This window comes from Dryas octopetala, chromosome 2, assembly GCF_963921425.1.
Source record: "Dryas octopetala chromosome 2, drDryOcto1.1, whole genome shotgun sequence".
Classification (NCBI taxonomy): Eukaryota; Viridiplantae; Streptophyta; class Magnoliopsida; order Rosales; family Rosaceae; genus Dryas; species Dryas octopetala.
The window spans coordinates 13,426,221-13,444,856 of record NC_141367.1 but is presented as its reverse complement, the minus strand read 5'-3'; the positions used below and the strand labels follow the sequence as shown (position 1 = coordinate 13,444,856).

The 18,636-nt window shown below is 35.4% G+C and overlaps 2 protein-coding genes across 7 annotated transcripts; one reads left to right on the top strand and one right to left on the bottom strand.

The window, feature by feature from the left end:
- The first annotated feature begins 1,370 nt into the window (after positions 1–1,370).
- On the top strand, positions 1,371–3,883 carry LOC147293242 (Peroxidase superfamily protein). Its single transcript, XM_086231872.1, has 4 exons — positions 1,371–1,642; positions 2,422–2,601; positions 2,818–2,977; positions 3,410–3,883. Exons 1-4 carry the CDS (start codon positions 1,388–1,390, stop codon positions 3,835–3,837), a joined length of 1,023 nt encoding a protein of 340 aa, XP_086087998.1. The 5' UTR covers positions 1,371–1,387; the 3' UTR covers positions 3,838–3,883.
- A 150-nt stretch (positions 3,884–4,033) lies between these two features.
- LOC147293241 (rab GTPase-activating protein 22-like) lies at positions 4,034–17,296 on the bottom strand. Of its 6 annotated transcripts, XR_015120355.1 has the most exons (13): positions 17,162–17,296; positions 16,601–16,908; positions 13,500–13,598; positions 12,803–12,906; positions 11,259–11,383; positions 10,575–11,168; positions 10,312–10,434; positions 10,080–10,168; positions 9,800–10,000; positions 7,885–8,283; positions 7,295–7,378; positions 6,140–6,330; positions 4,034–4,268 (listed from the first exon to the last, which is right to left on the bottom strand). XR_015120355.1 is itself a non-coding variant. In XM_086231871.1 (11 exons), exons 2-11 carry the CDS (start codon positions 16,742–16,744, stop codon positions 6,289–6,291), a joined length of 2,094 nt encoding a protein of 697 aa, XP_086087997.1. In that variant the 5' UTR covers positions 16,745–16,908; positions 17,162–17,296; the 3' UTR covers positions 5,601–6,288. The 6 variants fall into 6 exon arrangements, 1 of the variants encoding a protein (XP_086087997.1); XR_015120354.1 differs by having other exon boundaries at positions 10,575–11,383; positions 16,613–16,908; XR_015120352.1 differs by having other exon boundaries at positions 4,036–4,899; positions 10,575–11,383.
- Positions 17,297–18,636: the final 1,340 nt, after the last annotated feature.

Here is an 18,636-nt window from a genome sequence, read left to right as displayed (position 1 = left end):
ATTAAATGTTATAATTGGTCATCGAATAGTGGCCGGCAGCGATCCCACCGTATAAACTATGTACTTTGGGTATCCAACCCTAATGGGATCACAAAATTCGTCCTTGTAAGACTCAATTTTAAACACTAAATCCAAGGCCAAGCTCACATGCATTCTCATTCATATTCATGCATGTTGCTTGATATCTAAGATTTGGTTAACAGAACATGGCGTATAAAAATCAAGAAGTTAGGTTGATAACTTGATACACGTCCCTCGGGGCTTGTGAACAGCCCCATGCCCCCACACTTCCGTCACTCGGTGCCTTAATACTGGGATATGAGAGTTTCCAGGTTGTGCTAGCTAGCTAGTGTACCCCTTAATGTATAATTCAAGGAATATTACACTTATACCCACTCAATTTTAGGGTTTGCATGTTCCCCACTTTACCATTTCGATCGAAAAGAAAAGGACTCACAATGCCCTTTGTATCATGCATTTGTTGCAATGTGGGTTTGTTGTTCAATATTATGTCATAGTAGATGTGTGAAATTGGTTGGACCAAGTTTTTAGCTTATCAAGCACAACACGAGCACGAATTAATGGATTCAGACCAAGCACAACCCTTTTAACATTGTTTTCTTTATAGGAAAAAGAAAAATACAACGAAAAACATTGACTACAACCCGATTCTAAACCCATTTAACATTGTTTTATTTACCCTTTTAAAATATTTTTCAACAAACAAGTTTAATTTCAAGAAAAAATATTAATGCGACCCCGATTTGTTACAAACATGGCATGACATGAATGAGTCGCGGCTCATGCAAAGCCTAGACCTTGCATGGCTATATGGGTGCATAACACGATTATTAAATGAACTGGTACAAATTCAAAGCACGCGTGTATGAGTAAGTTTAAATGAGTTGTATCATAACGACACAACTCATTTAACACCTCTACTTATATTAGAAGTCCATATATATTTTTCACAAAACTATAGACAAGGTTGGACAAAAAGACCCAAAGTTAAGGTAGAGTAGATGATTCACATTGCATAAAAAGTCATAATATAGGAGGCAATTTGAATGAACTTTATTTTTAGGAAGCAAAGTGAGGTAGCCAGACCCCAAAGTTAAGTGGGTATAGATGTAGTTTTTCCAATATTTAAACAATATACACAAATAAATTTATCCAAATTTGCATTGTCGGTCATTCCCATGTGCACAAACCCTGAAAATTTCATGTATATAAATCCCCAAGGGCTGCACGAAACTACACCACATTAACTCCACTACTGCTGCTAACTAAACTAGCTAGCTAGCTAGCTAGAGATAGATACAAGCTCAGTAGTGCAAGCACTCAGAGGTCCAAACAATACGTTTGGGTTTTTTTGGTGGGAGAGAAAATGATGAGAAGCCAAAGATTTGTGTTTCTTGTGGTCCCACTTTTGGGTGTAGCAATGCTAATGAACTTGTGTCTAGGGTTTGTGGGTGCTGCTTCACCACGCCCAAATAAGTTGGTTTGGCATTATTACAAACTCCATAACACATGCGATGAAGCAGAAGTTAATATCCGGCACCAAGTGAAGTTGCTTTGGGACAAGGATAGAAGCATCACTCCTAAGCTCCTCCGCTTGGTCTACTCCGATTGCTTCATAACGGTACCAATCCTTCTCCTCCTCATTCTTTTAAATGATCAAATTTTCTCGTACCATCGAGATTTACAAAAAAAAAAAAAAAAAAAAAAAATCAGAAACTCTTGTCAAACCATCATGATATGCTATATGTTGTTAAATAATTAATTTGTCGGTCATGTGAATTTTTGTTTGAATGTTTAATCAGTGAGGAGCCAATCGTCTGGCCAAATAAGAGGAGTAAGTTCATATTTTAGCTCATGTTAATTAGCTAGCGTGAAAAGATAATAATTCAGAACAATCATAGCCAAAAACAAAAGGGTGAGAAAAGAATAAAAGGGATAAAAAAAAAAAAAAAAAAGAAGCAAAACCTAGATTAGCTAGCTCGGACTTAGCTGTAGTGAAGCAGGACCAACACAACATTAATGCATGGTTTCCTAGTCAACAATCCCTTTTAGCTTCCCGACTTAACTAATTTATAAAATATTGGACAGAAGTATTCATTATAGGCCTTGACGTGGAGTTAAGGCAAGGTATTTCATTATTATGGACATAAATTTTCTGATTAATATTTTTCTGCGATGGTTGAATATATCAATGGGCTAAAAGATAAAAGGAATTCAGCAAATATTAGGTAAACCACCTTTGTTTTTCTTCTAATTTATTCTCTTTTATCTTTCTTTTTGGATTAAAGTTTGCCTTGTGAAAAAAACAGTCATAAAAGATTGTAGGTTTTGGCGGTGTTGGTTAATTACAAAAAACACAAGCATGATGAGTTTCCCTCTCATCAAAATTTGCAAATGCAGGGTTGTGATGCATCAGTGCTACTTGATGGTCCAAATTCAGAAAAAACTGCACCTCAGAATTGGGGGCTTGGAGGGTTTGTTTTTATTGACAAGATCAAAACCGTTCTTGAACAACGGTGCCCTGGTGTCGTCTCTTGTGCCGACATCCTCAACCTTGCCACCAGGGATGCCGTTCATTTGGTTCGTATCATTTTTTATTTTATAATAATGTTAGACTCAACAAATATCTTACTAAAAATAAATAAATTAATGGGTTCAATTTCAACAAATGAAACAGTAATATTATTTGGTGAACAAAATTCAATGAACCAATTTTGTGTGGCTCAATTTTAACTCCTATATGTGAAAATCATAATTGAACAAAATGCTGATATTTAATTTTGTACTAATCAACAGGCAGGTGGACCATCTTATCCTGTTCTTACAGGAAGAAGGGACGGTCGGACATCAGACAAATCATCAGTGGACCTTCCCTCACCCAACATCTCATGGGAGGCTTCACTGAAATACTTCAAATCTAGGGGCTTAGATGTATTGGATATGACAACTCTCCTAGGTAAGGAAACAAAACAAATTTTGTATTTTTATTTTATTTTTGAAAAACCCCCCATTTCATTCATCCAAACCAACCCTTTATTAAATTTTTCATTAGCATAAAATTATTCTAAAAGACAATAAAGACAAGGTGGCATGTCCTCGGTGAGTGAAATCTTTGCTAAAGATTTAGTGGGTTTATTATAATGATGAAATATACACTTGAAAATTAATGGTCCAAAATCCCAAAGCAAAACACTCAACAGAAATGAAATTAAACATACTGGGGTCCCCAATATGAGCCTCGTTTTCTTTACCTGTTTAATGTCATACTGTGAATATTCATTCCCATAAACAGACTCATGCAAGGCAGCAAGTGTAAGTTTGACGCAGGCTCATAAGGTTTCTTCGCACAGAGTTTCAATATACATTTCTATTGGTTTCTCTTTGTCAGGTGCACATTCAATGGGAAAAACACATTGTCGACACATCATTGACCGGCTGTACAATTTCAATGGCACGGGAAAGCCAGATCCAAGCATGGGTACTTCATTCTTATCCTCTATGAGAAAGCAATGCCCACGCAGAACAAAGAAGGGGCAGAGCGACCCACTGGTGTATCTAAACCCGGAATCTGGCCCCCGTTACAATCTAACAAAATCCTACTACACCAGAGTTCTATTCAATAAAGCTGTACTTGGAGTTGATCAGCAGCTACTATTCGGTCAGGACACTAAGGAAATCAGTGAAGAGTTTTCTGACAGTTTTGAAGACTTTCGGAAGGCATTTGCTATGGCAATGAACCGGATGGGAGCTTTACAGGTTTTGACAGGAGACCAGGGAGAGATACGCCGAAATTGCCGAATCCCAAATAAGAAGTAGATGGCAAGTAATGTGCTATTGTTGAGGATGGATTTCATATTCAGAGCAAGGGCAATATGGTCATTTGGTTGGTATTGTTTAGTGTTGGTTAAAGAGGAATAATTCATAATGACCTAAAGAAAAAGTACATTTTCCATTCACAAATAAAATTATCTACAAAGTTTCTTAGATTATGAGTAATTCTCAGCATATGAAATTTTGTATAACTTTCAAATAAAATCTCTCCCTCCAAGTATTCACATTCTCAAGCCCACAAGATTCGGAACTCTCAGCATGTAGTTTACCATTCAAATATGATGCAATAAAGATTACAATATTGAAAAATAATCATGTTTGTCAAACCTGTAACAGGTATCCGACAAAGCTAAGCAATCAGACCTCCATCCATGAAAACAAAGAAACTTCTTCCCACTTTACAATCTCTTTGCTGGCTTCAAAATAAGGGGAAACAAAGCAAACAATATAAGCTCTGGCAAAGATTAACTGAAAGCGTAAAAAGGAAATGGGCATACACTCTTTTTGAAGAACTTGTGGGCAGAAAATCATTTTTTAGATAAAAAAAATGTTACTGAAAACAATTGACTTGCTCTAACATAAAGGAAAAAGGAAAGACTTATGGATTCTAGAAGTGAATAAGCTGTTCACTGAAATCCTTAAATAGACCAAACCAATATTTGCTAGCCTGCTCTAAACTTAAATTAAATAATCCTGTTTCATCAGATCCTTGAACAAACCTAACCCAAATTTGGTGGCATGGTCGTGGCCAAATCTATAGGGAATAAGAGCAAGAAAAGAGTTCTCTAACTCTGATAATAGGTCATCAGTGAAGTACTTGATAATGCTAATGCTAAAGACTATGAGAAGCTAAAATAATCAGTATGGGCACGTGAAGTAAAATCTACAGGGAATAAGAGCAAGAAAAAAGTTCTCAAACTCCGACAATAGGCCACCAGTGAAGCACTTGATAATCCTAATGCCCTCCCCAAAATCCTTATTTTCTGCTAATTATGAAATACTAAAATCTGAAAAGTTCTCTGAAAGCATGACGAGGAACATGAATTCCTGTACAAGGGAAAGAGAAAAAAAAATATTAACACCCTTAGATCATATGAAAAATTGTTTAGAGGAAGAGGTGGGAAAAAGAGTAGTGCAAATAAAATTGTAGACTTGATGTTCTGAACCCAACTAGCAATTTTGACTTATTAAATAAACTGTTTTGAGCAGAACCTATCAAATATTCAAAGTATTCATAAAAGGTTTACCAATAAAAAATTATTTATAAATGAACAAAACGGGAAGGTAACATTTGCCACATAACATGTTTTCTTCATCATAATTTTCTTGTTTCGATTACGGATCCAAGTAACATACAAAATAAAATATTTCTACATTTGACGTTTTATCCTGATTATATATTCACCTAGGTTGTGGCAACTTATTAATTGATCTTTTGATTAAGTTCACTACCATACATCCTTCAGTTGAACTTATATCCTGATGTGACATAAAAAATGTCAACACAAATTTCAAAAAACATTGCACCAAACCTACACCAGGAAAACCCATCTAACAAAAAAAAAAAAAAAAAACCACAAGAACTAAAGGTAAGATACTGATAGGTGTCTGCATGTGATGCCCACCTGACCATCAGTCCAAGAGTTCGATTCCTAATTCAGAGGCACCAATGCAGTCGAAACTCTAATACAAATAATGTTTCCTTAAAAAAAAAAAAAAAAGCAAATGATATAGAACTGACTAATAAAAAATTTAAGAGCAAAAATGACAACTAGAAGAGGGAGAAACATAAGTAGAATCAGCAGGAGAGGAAGGCAAGTAGGGTAAACTTTATGTCTGTAATCTCAATCAATATGCCCAAAACAAAAAATTACCATAGGGCCAGTTTATAGAGACAGTCCAATATTAAGTTCCTACAATTACATAAATGTATAATTACTATTAAATCGAAGGATTCTAATTGTAAAATCCAAATAACAAATATCCAAATGCCACCCTTCTGCCAAAAAATCATAAATGGATCTCTTTGTTACGGTCCCCACCAACAAATAATAGAATCACAACCACTTGTTCGCGTACCATAGGTGATTTTCCTTAGAAAAAATATTTATTTCATTCATATTCAGACAAAACCATGATTTATTATTGGATTGAATGTTAAAGTGTACCAAAAATAGAAACAAAAAAGAGAAAGCCCTCCTCTAGAAGCATTTCCAAATCAGCTCAAAACAGAAACTCTTATGGAGATCCATACATATGAAAGCAAGGAGAACTGCATGGTATTTACCTTGCAAAAATGTGAAGGAGATAACGTTAAGTGCAAATAACTTGACCAATCTACAAATGGCAATGGCGCTTCCGCTTGAACTTACGACTCTAATCATATCAGAGTGCCATCAGTGTTTTACCATGATACTATCTTGTTATGAAACAAGCCTAGTCCCCACTCCGAGCTGCAGAGCTGTTTCTTTTGATAAGCTGGTTCAAGCAGAAATTAAGTTTCACAAAGAGGATCCACAAAGCAATATACATGTTTCATGCAACAAAGATGGTGGTCCCATGCACATGCATAAAAGTTGCTGGCCATTTCCATTATTGGCCGCCTGTATTTCAGTTTCATGCAGCCAGGCTTTGGCTGCCAAGAACCAATGAGCCTAACTAGGACGACCAATGAACCAACATGTGGACCTGCCCACTAGCCCACCTTTTAAAAGCTTTTTACTCTAATATTTTTCTGCTTTTAGTGTAAATGATAAATAAACCCATTTTCTATTCTGCTACAACAAATAAAGTGCAAAATATTTTAAAAATGTTGTTTGTGTATTTTTTTATTATTTTATTATTGTAAATAATTATAATTGAAAAATTATGGAAAAAATAATTAGCCGGGCCTAAGGGTCACCCAAGGCCTACAGCCAGGGCCGTGGACCTTGAATTAGCAGACTCGGCAGGGCCCTTGGTCATAACTAAATAATTTGATGTCATAGGGCAGTAACCAAAAATGTAGTAATGGAGAAAATTCCATGCATTTTGACATTTAAATTGCTAATCATATCAAAGTTCTGGTTATATATAATTATATAGTCTTAGTTTGAAAAAGTGAAACTTCAGATAGTGCTCCGGGACCAGCAAGGGGAAATGAAAGGTACTCATAATTTCCTTTTTTTTATTTTTTTTTGGGGGGGGGGGGGGGGGAGAGAGAGAGAGAGAGAGAGAGAGAGGAATTCAGTTCTGAGAAGAAAATCAAAACATGCAGATGACATACAATGCTCCACTAATGCGTGGTGCCATTCCATGCTTTATTTCTCAATTTAAAGGATGATGTCCATCACGATGAAGAGGTATGGTTAAAGAATTCCCTTTTTAAATTTTACAAAATAACCGCTAGAATGCCCTCTCTCATTAACAATAGTTAGAGGAAAAAAGTAAATAAAAATCTAACCTTGTAGAAATATTTCTTCCGAAGCTTGACCGCTGTGCGGATGCATCTTTTGACATTGATTTTCAGCAAGTTATCATTGAAAATCTGCAGTGCATTGAATAAGTGTCAAATTATTTACAAAAAAAATAATAACAGTTCCACCAGGGAAACAACAAAAAGGCAGCACTCTTCAGCAGAAACATTGGCTATTTTGTGGATAATTGGAAAGGAAGTGGGTTTTCTTTGGATAAGGATTAGGTTCTTAGGCTCTCTTTGGAAGCATTTTAGAGATATAATTTTAGTATAATTCACTAGATGGGAGTTTTGAATTGAATGTGATTTGTATTTTTAGTTTGAAGGTGCATCTTGGATTTTACAGACTTCTTGCCCATTCTACTTGCACTTTTCTCCAATTTTATTAATAAAGTTTGTGCATATTATCATAAAAATAAATAAATAAAATTCAGTTCAGAATACATGAGCAAATTATTTTCTAGACCAGGTAAAAGTATACTTTGACTGGAAGAAAACAAACAGAGGAATAAAAATTAATTAAGATGAATTATTGTAGAGTGCAAAATAAAATTGAATACTCAATATAATGCACCTGCCTTTATCATATCATCAATTGAACGCGTCTCGCGAATGATTTTCTGACGGTTCATGATGAGGATTGCTGCAACACAGAAGACCAGCAACTCATCATCCCCATTCCTAGTTGATGAGACTGCGGTGCAAATGTGCATGTGATCATTCCTTGACCAAAAATTCCTCGTCAAGCCACAAAAATGATATGTTGATGCTGATTTGATTCCAATGTTGTCAGACACGGAGCCTTCTACATTTCCATGATTTGAATGTGAGCCACCCTTTGCATCACCACCACTCTCAGCACTTTCAAACTTCATTTCTGCTTCAGAATCCCTAGGAATCTGTACCACTAAGGCTTCCAGACAGTTGTCCTCTAAATCATAAGCCAAGGATTCTTGAAAATCAGCAGCCCACATCATCTGCATTGGATAGAAATGACAATTTAGAAAATATAAATATATATGCTGCAGCTTATTAGGTCACATATGGTGCAAGATACTATCTCATTCTAACTTATTGTAGACATAGCTTACATACCTGGAATTGGAACGAGAAAAAACCGGAATGGAAAGGAATTGGAATGAGGCATTTTCACTAAAAACAGTTTGAAATTGAAAAGTGATTACTTTCAGGATTCAGAATCAAAACCAGTTTGATTACTAATAATTGAATATTTTTCAACTACTTAAAAAAATATATTTCACTGCCACAAAATAATTTTACTACTAATAAGTCTACCACAATTTTGCAACAAATCATTTCTATATTTTGAATTATTCATTTACCATATACTTATAATGAAAAAACCAGTTCGATTACTAAAATGGAGTCCGGCTAATATGAGGGACAAGTGAGGGACAACACATCTAAGGGTTGGATTTCACACGATTGTAAACCAATACATGGTTGAAATAAATCTAACCCTTAGATGTGTTGTCCCTCATATTAGCCGTAGTGTACTAAAATGACCATGTACGAAATAATTGATATTTTTTCAACTACTTATTAATAGAATAAATTAAATGCCAAAAATTATTTTACTAATAATAAGGATACCAGAGTATTTTGCAAAAAGTTATTTTTATATATTTTGAATTCTTTATTTGCATCTCTACTTTTTAATAAAGCCAAAACTTCTGGTATAGTGACATTTTTGAAATATGAAAAATTCCTCACTTAAAAAAATGTTAGAAGATGACATTGATATTACATAGGGATACAACACTAATATAAACTTTAAATTTTTAAAAAATAAATAATAAAATAATATCTTGTGAAAATTATTTTCTGTATTTTTAATTATTTACTTGCAATATATTTAAAATGCACAAAAAAAAATGTTTTACTAATAATAGATGGAGTAAGTTTGAGTTTGAGTAGGTTTTTTTTCTAATACATGAGGGTATTGTTCGTCTTATCAGAAAATAGTAAGGGTTCTTATATGCTCATTCTTATGGACGCAACTCCATTCCACAGTCCCCAGTGGGCCCCACATGTTTTTTCATTCTTAAATGTAACCAATGGAATGGGTGGCAAAGGGAATGAGAATCCTTCCATTTCCATTCCAGGTAAGTAAATGCCCTTGGTTTCTTTAATGCTACACTCATCAAATGCACTACAATATTAAGGAAACATGCCCTTAAACCTACACCCCCAATGATATGAAATAAGCCCCTTTCACATCAAATAATTCAGAAACATCCACACAATGAGAAGACGAAGAAAGTAATCATTTACCTCATGGACTATGGCCAGGGCACCCGATTTACATAGAATACACATATCTAAGTAGTTTCCATCGAATAAATGTCAAAGTACATTCATATTGTAATGCATATATCAATGTATTAGGTTTTGTGGACCATATTAACTGTTCATAAATTCATAGGGTAATCTACCGTATCAAGCACAAGAGAACATCTAAAGAGCACAAACCTCCCACATACAAAGAGCATCATCAAATGATAACTCACGACGGAAGAGTACCAGCAGCATCCGGAATGCAAAATGCAGGCTTTCAGCACCTATATGTGACAGGTGTGTGAACATTTCCCTGTCACTGAGTTCCAAGATAAGCCACAATGCTTGCAACTGCTTCATTACCCCAGTTGGTCCTTCCATCTTAAAATTCTCACGCTGGAGGGTTATGAAAATAAAAAAGGTCAGTGATGGAACATAGAACTGTCTAGCTCAAGATATTGCAAGTTTCGAATACCATTCTCCTTAGAAGCATCTCAAAGCACCAAAATGCATCAGCATTGTCCTCAAAGAGAACAACAAAAGGAGACAGCAAGTCACTCATACCTAAAATAACAATTTTCAATTCAACAAGTAAAACTTACAGCCGCAGCTTTTGAGATAAATTGGAATATTTACCATGAAAGAGAAATCAAGTCACCAGAGAAAGTGCATTGAAAAAGAAAAAACAACCAAGAGCAAAAAACAACCTTGACAATATCCGGTTGCTGGATCAACCCATGCATAAACTGCAAGAATATCTGACATCCTAGCTAAATTTTTTGCATCCTCATAGAATTCAAGATGACTATCTGTTCTTACCACATCAACAACTGAAAAAGTAGAAACTTTGTCAGCTGAAAATAATGGTCTAAGACTATCCATCAATGAAATTATGAAAGCAACAAAACCTCCCACCTTTATATAATAAACATAAGTGAGACTAAGAGAGAAACAAGAAAGGAAGACTTGCCTATTCGGTGGAGAGTCCAAAGCCATTCAGATACTCTGTCTTCACTAACAGCCCCTCCTTGGGACATGGTTGTATTTCTGAATTCTGTTTCTGGTACATCTGATATTCTCAATCTGTTTACTATTTCTGTCTTATTGCCCATATTATTGGACTGCAATACTGATTGATGGGTATCAGCACGAACCATTTCTATTTCAGAGTTAATGGTACATGAACCAATGTTCGATGGTGAGCAATTTGATTCAATAATTAAATCTACATTGTTATTGATTTGAAAACTATGCATTCTCTTCTCTTTCAACCTCGATTTACATTGTGCAGAAAGTTTATCATCATGCACCCCACCTTCGTTTTTGACTTCTTCACACTTTTCAAACAAATCAGTGACGGGTAAAGGGGGAAAGTCAAAACAACCTTCAGGTACAAATTTTGTACCGTCTGCTTCTCTCCCTAGCTTTTGGGAGTTGCAGTCATGTGGACTAGAAGTATGTATGAAACAAGAAGAATCATATGCTGCACTGTCTGTACTTTCCCTCATGCTGACAAGGTCAGCCGAATCACTAGAACTCTCTTGTTGGCATGCATATGATGTATCTGTACAATTGTTATTCCTATCACAGTAATTCTCTACTTTGTTAGTATTATCAAAAGAAGTTTGTCTACGTTCAAATTTAGATTCCATACTTTCATCATCTTTAGACAGTGCCCTCATATCCATAACCTTGGACCCCACAACATAAGCAAGTGAACCAGTTCCAATGCTTGAATGCATCATTTGGCACTGCTTAATCAGGTCCCTGTAACGTTCCCTGCATACAAACGTTTATAAAGTTGTTCAATACGAACTTCAACTACACTTAATAATTCAAAAGAATTTCTAAAGACAAAAAGAAAAGCTCAAGGAACATTTTAATATATATATTATGCAAAAAAAAAAAAGCTGAATTACAAATTTTGCCCCTATTACTTGGCCAACATGGTAGTGTTTTTGTTTTGTTTTGTTTTTTTTTTATTTTTTTTTTTTTGTCTCAAGTCTAAATAGACTGATTGAACTTAAATATTAATAACATGTTTGTTAATTTTTTTTGTTTGTTATAAATCCAAATTTTAAGTGTTAATTTTGTTGTTATTTAAATATTAGAAGGCTCCTAAAATAATATTTTGACATAATTAACCTTATAAAATGGTAAGTGTTCATTTCTCAATTCCTTCACCAATTTCATGGCTTCCTCAAACATTACATCAAATAGCAGTCTTGTATGATGACCGCCTAGTCCAAAAGATAACGCCCCTCATGGTGCTCCTCACCATTCTTTGGATCCCATAGGCTTCTTCTTAGCCTCTTGTGAATTTTCTTAAACTGAAAGAAGCCTCCATTGATCCCAAAATTAAAAAGAAACGAATAAATGAGAGCAAGCAGTTGCAGTGCACATTGCCATTCCCATGCACTCTTTCTTCACCTAATACCCATTACGAATCCCTTCAAAAGCCCACACCCAACAATAATGTGTCACATTGAACCAAGTGTCGAACATTGGACTTCAAGAACCTTATGCTTAATATTGTTCAGAAATTGAAATGAGATTGCATTATGGCCCTCAACATCCCCATTACTTCCAACCAGCCCTCAAAATTCAGAAACACAGTGAGACATTTGTTTTCAGACAAAAGCCAACTTTTTTAACTTAATAAATTCAAATAAAAATATCTTTAAAAGGGTATTCAGAAAAAAAATAAAAAATAAAATAAAATAAAATAAAATCTCTTAACACTTAAATTAGGTTAAATTCAGATTAAAGTCAGAGTAACAAACAGGCCTAAATATTTTGATTTAGCCCCTGACACACTGTATATATTAAGAATAATGCTACACCTACAAAGTTTGTTCCTATTTTATAGAGCTAACTTACACCATGACTAGATTTGCCATCTAGTTTCACGCTATTTACGACATACGCACAGGTTGAGTTTGAGTTATGCATGGCAATTTGACCCATTCATTGACCACATGAAGGGCACTGAACAGATTATTGAACACATGCCCACCACATGATAAATGGACAAGTGAGAGTTTGGGGTCTCTAGACTTTACATTTGCCACATGCCCCAAAGAATATCTCCATACATGTGTACAATCATCAAGCATATCCATAGAGAGAAGTTTCTTAAGGGAAATATCGTCAAAAATTAATGTAAATTAAAGTAAATTAAAAAGAGAAGGGCCAGACCTGCGGGCTGTCCGCAACTGCCTACGAGACTCTGCGGTGCTGCCCACAGTATAACAACCAAGTAGAAATTCCCAGACTTCTGGTCTTATAGATGGATCCACGCCCTATCATGTAGCAGAAAGTTCATTATAATTATAAGTTAGAAATCCTTGACCAGACCACCTTTAAGACAGGAATCATGAGACGTCCATAAATCAAAAATCGTCAATTTCAACATGTTCAAAACACAACCTAAGTTACAGATAAATCATGCCAAATTAGCATACAAGTCTAAAATAAATCTCTCCATCACAAACAAAACAAGTCCATCACAAACAAAACAAGAACAGTCAACCAGACTATGATTACCAAATAAGCCAGTAAATAACCAGCGAAAGATATACTACTTCTGCCAGAGTGAAAAGAGAGAATATACACCAGAAATGTCATGCCTAGCCTCAGTATGGTAGAACAAGTGGTAGAACATAAACAAATATGCGCAACTTCTCTTCAAAAACTTTGACCACATGTCTGGAGACTTAGATGAAATTAAGTGAATGGCTATCACAGACAAAGGCTAGCTGTCTACCTATGCTGGCATTGATAATCCACTTTGTAAACAAAATTTAGGATAATAAGATAAAATATAGATGGACAGTTAATTTTAAAACAAATGCAACTGAAATGTAATAAGAAACTCAATGGTAAAACAACATACCCCCAATACTATTAATTTGAGTGCCTTCTGAAAACCAAAGATCTTCCCATCACTGTCAAATGTTGCCTGCCACTTCTCCGGCTTAAGCATTTTGTTTACCTATTCCATTAGGAAACAAAAAAACAAAGTTTCAGAAACACCTTTCTATCAAAGATGAATTCAGAAAAGTATCATGCTCTCTCAGCCTATTAATCATGAATAAGAAGAAAATTTATGTGGTAATTTAATTACACATAAAGAAGGACATGTGAGAAAAAAAAAATCAAACAATTCCTATTGAAAATAAATTCAGACAAGAGTCGTGCTCCCTCAGTTTTAAATTGTAATGAAGATCTACTACTTGACACCATAAATATTTTTTTCATTTGAAGAGAAAGATACTTTTCTTAACACAACTCTAAAAATACAATAACAGTGGATAAGACATCCACATCTAAATTACATTAACTTGACACCATAAATATTAGAAAGACTGAAATTAGCTTAAAGGAAGCCCCACTTGCGATGATGTAGAAGGAGTTGACAAATATTTCAAGAACTGGCCTCCAAGTTTCTAGAGGAGATACCATGGCAAACATCACTTGCCCCTATATGCTCAAGTAACCAGAAGACAAGGCTAAATTATTTTCCCCCTTCTCATTCTTGTATTATCGTAAATAATTTGTGGAAGCTTGTAAAAGAATACATATCAAGAAAAACTAGGAACACAATAGATGCATCAACGCAAGGATCGAATCCCAGAGCTCATCTTCCACCCCTATTATTAAAGGGGAGGAGATGCCACTACAACCAAAGGCCCAATAAGTATAAGTCAGGATTTCTGTTGGGACATAAGGATATACGATGCTTTGCAACAGTGCTTTCAAAGGCATGCCTCAGGCTCGCCTCATGGCCAGGCAGCAGCAAAATGCTTGCGGCTCCCACCTGTTCTACAAAAAGCATAAAAGGCTTACGCCTTTCTATGGACGCTTACACCTCACGATGGAAATGCACAAAGGCACAAGAGACGTAAGCCTCTGAAGCATTTTTTTCTTTTCATTTTTTCTTCATCTTCACTGTTCTACTGTTTTTTTGGGTTGGCTTTTCAGTAATTATTTGGAGTTCTTCACATTTTGGTTTTGTTGACATCTATATGTACTTACAGAGTTCTTCATTGCATTTATTTTGTTTACGTCGTGTTTCAGCTTTTCAGTTCTTCACTCTTCTACCGTTGCTGTGTTGTCGGCAGATTTAATGTTAAGGGCTGGTTTTATACTTCTATTTCAATTTTTTATTGTTGTTCAAGGCTAAATTTTTTTATTTGGAGCAATGTTTTGTGTTGGTTTTGTTGTACTAATCAATCATGATCTTGTTGAATTTTATATTTTTTGTGGTTGATTATTATGCTTGAATGACAATTAATACTATTTTTTCATCATAATAATTTGAGTTCTCAAAGGCTTACGCCACGGCTTGCGAGACATAAATCGCCTTTCCTTACACTTTTCCGTCTGAACACACTACTTTGCAATGAGGTACATGGCTTTAGTAGGATGTCCATAAAGAGATGGATTGTCAATTAACAAGTTGGTGGCACATTGTGGGTTCTAATATATTTTACCCAGCTTTCTTCCATGATTTTGAATATAAACATAAAAGCTAAGGGTAGTTTAGATTTTAGAAAGGTAAGAAAAAGGTGGCTGCACTACCAAATTTGAAACAGGAAATGTTTAAAAACCAACAAATTAGAGAAAAAGTGGTTGCAGAAGAGAGCAAGGCGGCATTTGATGCAACCACCAAAAAGCTCTAGGAAAAGAAAGATAAAGATCAAAATATTTTGAAGGAAAAATTTAGCTACAGTTCCTGAACTTTGACTAGTATGTTAGTTCAGGACCTAAACCTTATTTTTGTGCCAAATTGCCCCCTCCACTTAAATTTTGTGTTGGAAAGGTCCATGCCACCAATTTTGTTAAATTTTCTGTTAAAAAGGCATGGGCCAATCACATGTCCTCATTTTAAGAATTTAAGGGTGTAACGGTCTTTTTCTACATGATAAATATTAATTGAAAATTGAAAAATCTCTCTCTCTCTCTTCCCCCCCCCTTTTTTCCATATGAAAGACAGACGGACCATCTGTGAAACTTAAAATCAAATGAATTCTAAGAAATATTTGAAGAAAAAGTATTCTAAGCTCCACCACTGGATCCACTCCTCACAAATTGTTCCAGCCTAGTCATGACTCTTGTAACACCCCATCCTTGTCCCAAAGACCCAGACTCTTTATGATGAGATAAATAGCTCATACACCATACTAAGATGTAGTTTATGAGGAGTAACCACTAACCGACCACCAAGGTACAAATGGACTTCCTCAATTGACTAACCACTAAACTGCAATGTGATGCGGTCCAGCAAGGCATGGTGGAATGCAAAAATACTGGACCGCATCCTTACAAGGCCCACAAAAACCTCAGTGATCAGTCAGTAAAAGCCCACCTACATCATTGTGGACGATCCTCACAAATTGTTCCAGCCTAGTCATGACTCTAATATCATATGTAACACCCTCATCCTTGTCCCAAAGACCCAAACTAATAGAATGATCGAGACGTAGTGTGTGAGGACTAAAGCATTAACCAACCAGTCGACCACCAAGGTAAAAGTGCACTTCCTTGATTGGCTGAACAATAAGGTGCATGATTTGGTCCATGGAGGAATGTAGAATCTCACATTGCTCACAAGTCACATCCTAATATGTTATATGAGCTTGATTTTGCTTCAAAAGCCCCAGGTGTTACAATAGTGTACGTAACAATTTGCATGCAACTCCTAGTTCCCTACCTAGGTTCAGGTGTGGACGTCTACACACGCATATATATTTTGCCATTCAAATGCTTACTCAAAGTCTTCAATGCAAATTTGCAGAAGGTCCGCACTTGAACATTTTCATATATGTGTGTGTGTGTCTAAAATTCAACATCCTCAAACTTCATCAGTTGTTAAGGAGGAAAAAATTAATCAAAATACGCACACAAACGTATAATTGGATAAATAATGCATAGGCCATAGACGGAGGCAAGACAAATGTACAAAGATAAATAAACTTAATGTGAGAGTCTTACAGCTATAGCAACCTTTATAGGCGACTGAGAGAGGCATGGGTCGCCAATGTCGCGCACAATTGAACCAACTCTTTGCAAATTAATGGCGGCACCCGATTTCCCACAACCCCATCGCTTGTCCTCTCCACCTCCTCCACAAGACATACCAATCTCACAGACCGCCAAAACCAAAACCCGCCACTACCACTACCTCTCTTCTTCTTCTCCTTCTCCTTCTCCTTCTTCTCCTCAACCTCCACAACTACCATCACACAGTGGGGACAAAAATTAAGAAAAAACTCAAATTCCCAATCCAGAAATCCAATTTACTGCCAAAGAAAATCAACAACCAAAAAATTAATATTCTATGGTGAAGATAAATTAACGAAATTGATAGCAAGTTGTGGAAATGAAAATTGAAATGTAGAATCGGATCCAGGAATTGATTGGTAAGCAGACGATGATCGATCGGATCATTGATAAATGTTTGTGTGTGATTTGTGTTTGTATGTGTGTGTGTGATTTGTGTTGGTATACATACATACATATATATATATAGAGAGAGAGAGAGAGAAGCTTTACCTAGAGAAGAGAGGTTGCAAAGAATATCATGACAATATCTGGAATATAGAGAGAAGGGGCTTCAGGAGGAGCTCCTCCGATGCCATTTAACTCACAAATGAAACCGTTCTTTGATGCATTTCCCCTGAATTTGTTTTGTTTTTCTTTTTTTCTTTCTTTTCTTCGACCCTATATTTTGGTTTTACACTTTTACTCTTTTTCTTTTTCTTTTTTTGTTTTTATTTTTCTTTTTGTCAATAACGAGTGACTTGAACGTTATTAATCACATCAGTCAAAAAAGAAAAAAGAACGTTATTAATCACATTGAATATGTTATGGTGTGTCCCAAATTTTGTGACTCAAACTTATTTTGGGTCATCAAATAATGCCACATTTTTAGGTCTAAGTTTTTCACCATTAATGGTGCTAAGACTCAAATTTGAGTCTCGCATTTTATATTTATTTAAATTATACCTAAAATTACTTAAGTGATCGTTAATTAAAATTTATAAACTTTAATTATTATGAATATTATAGCATTTTTAATATTTTAATTAGATTTTCAAAATGTGACTAATATTATACATATTTAAAATGTAATTTAAAAAAATAGAAAATTTTATAAATTAGACAACACAATCCGTACAACATTAATACATCTATTAGCACATGAAAACATATTTAAAAACATAAATAACAAGAACAACATGATCAACAAAAAAGCACAACAACAACAACTGCAATTGGCATCAAAGAAAACGAAGTTAAGTCCTTATTGAGACGATGTCAAGTCTCACAAACTAGTTTAGTTGTTTTTATGAAGTGAGGACGAATCAGGGAGGTCCACATAATTAAATAAATCTTCGATCTTTTTTTCGGTTTCACAATTGTCACACCGTTGAAAGGGAGGGTAAAGGTCTCTCTTCCCACAAGTGCATGGAACTGGGAATTTGAGCTCAAGTAGATGGTTCAACAATTGGTGGCGACCATTAGGATGATTGGTCAAGACCTTCCTCCAAACTCATGGAGAAATCACATAGAGGGATCAAAATATCGTCCTCACACTTGCACAACATCTGGTCCGGTTCATTTGCGTCCTGCCTTAAACAATAATCGCACAGTGGTTCATTTGGGTTAGAAGGCACTAACAGTATTTCATTATTGGGTCATCTGCAAAGATGGCCTTACAATACTCGCAAGGTGGTGCAAACAGCTTGAGGGGCACTTACACAAGCTCTCATCGAACTCTTGTTTGGAGGAGGAAGTCATTTCTAACAATTGTATGTGGGTGTGTTGAGCTACCAATTAAACCTTAGTATTTATAAGGGAAAAAAGCATGTCTTGCTCATTAGATACCCTGATGAATTCAAAGATACTCGAATCTCACATGTGAAGCAACAATGTTGTGCATGAGATGGAGTGTGGAGTCGATGTATGATCTTGCCATTGTTGGAGTAATTTATTACTAAAACGTACATCGTCTCGTGTATACACAA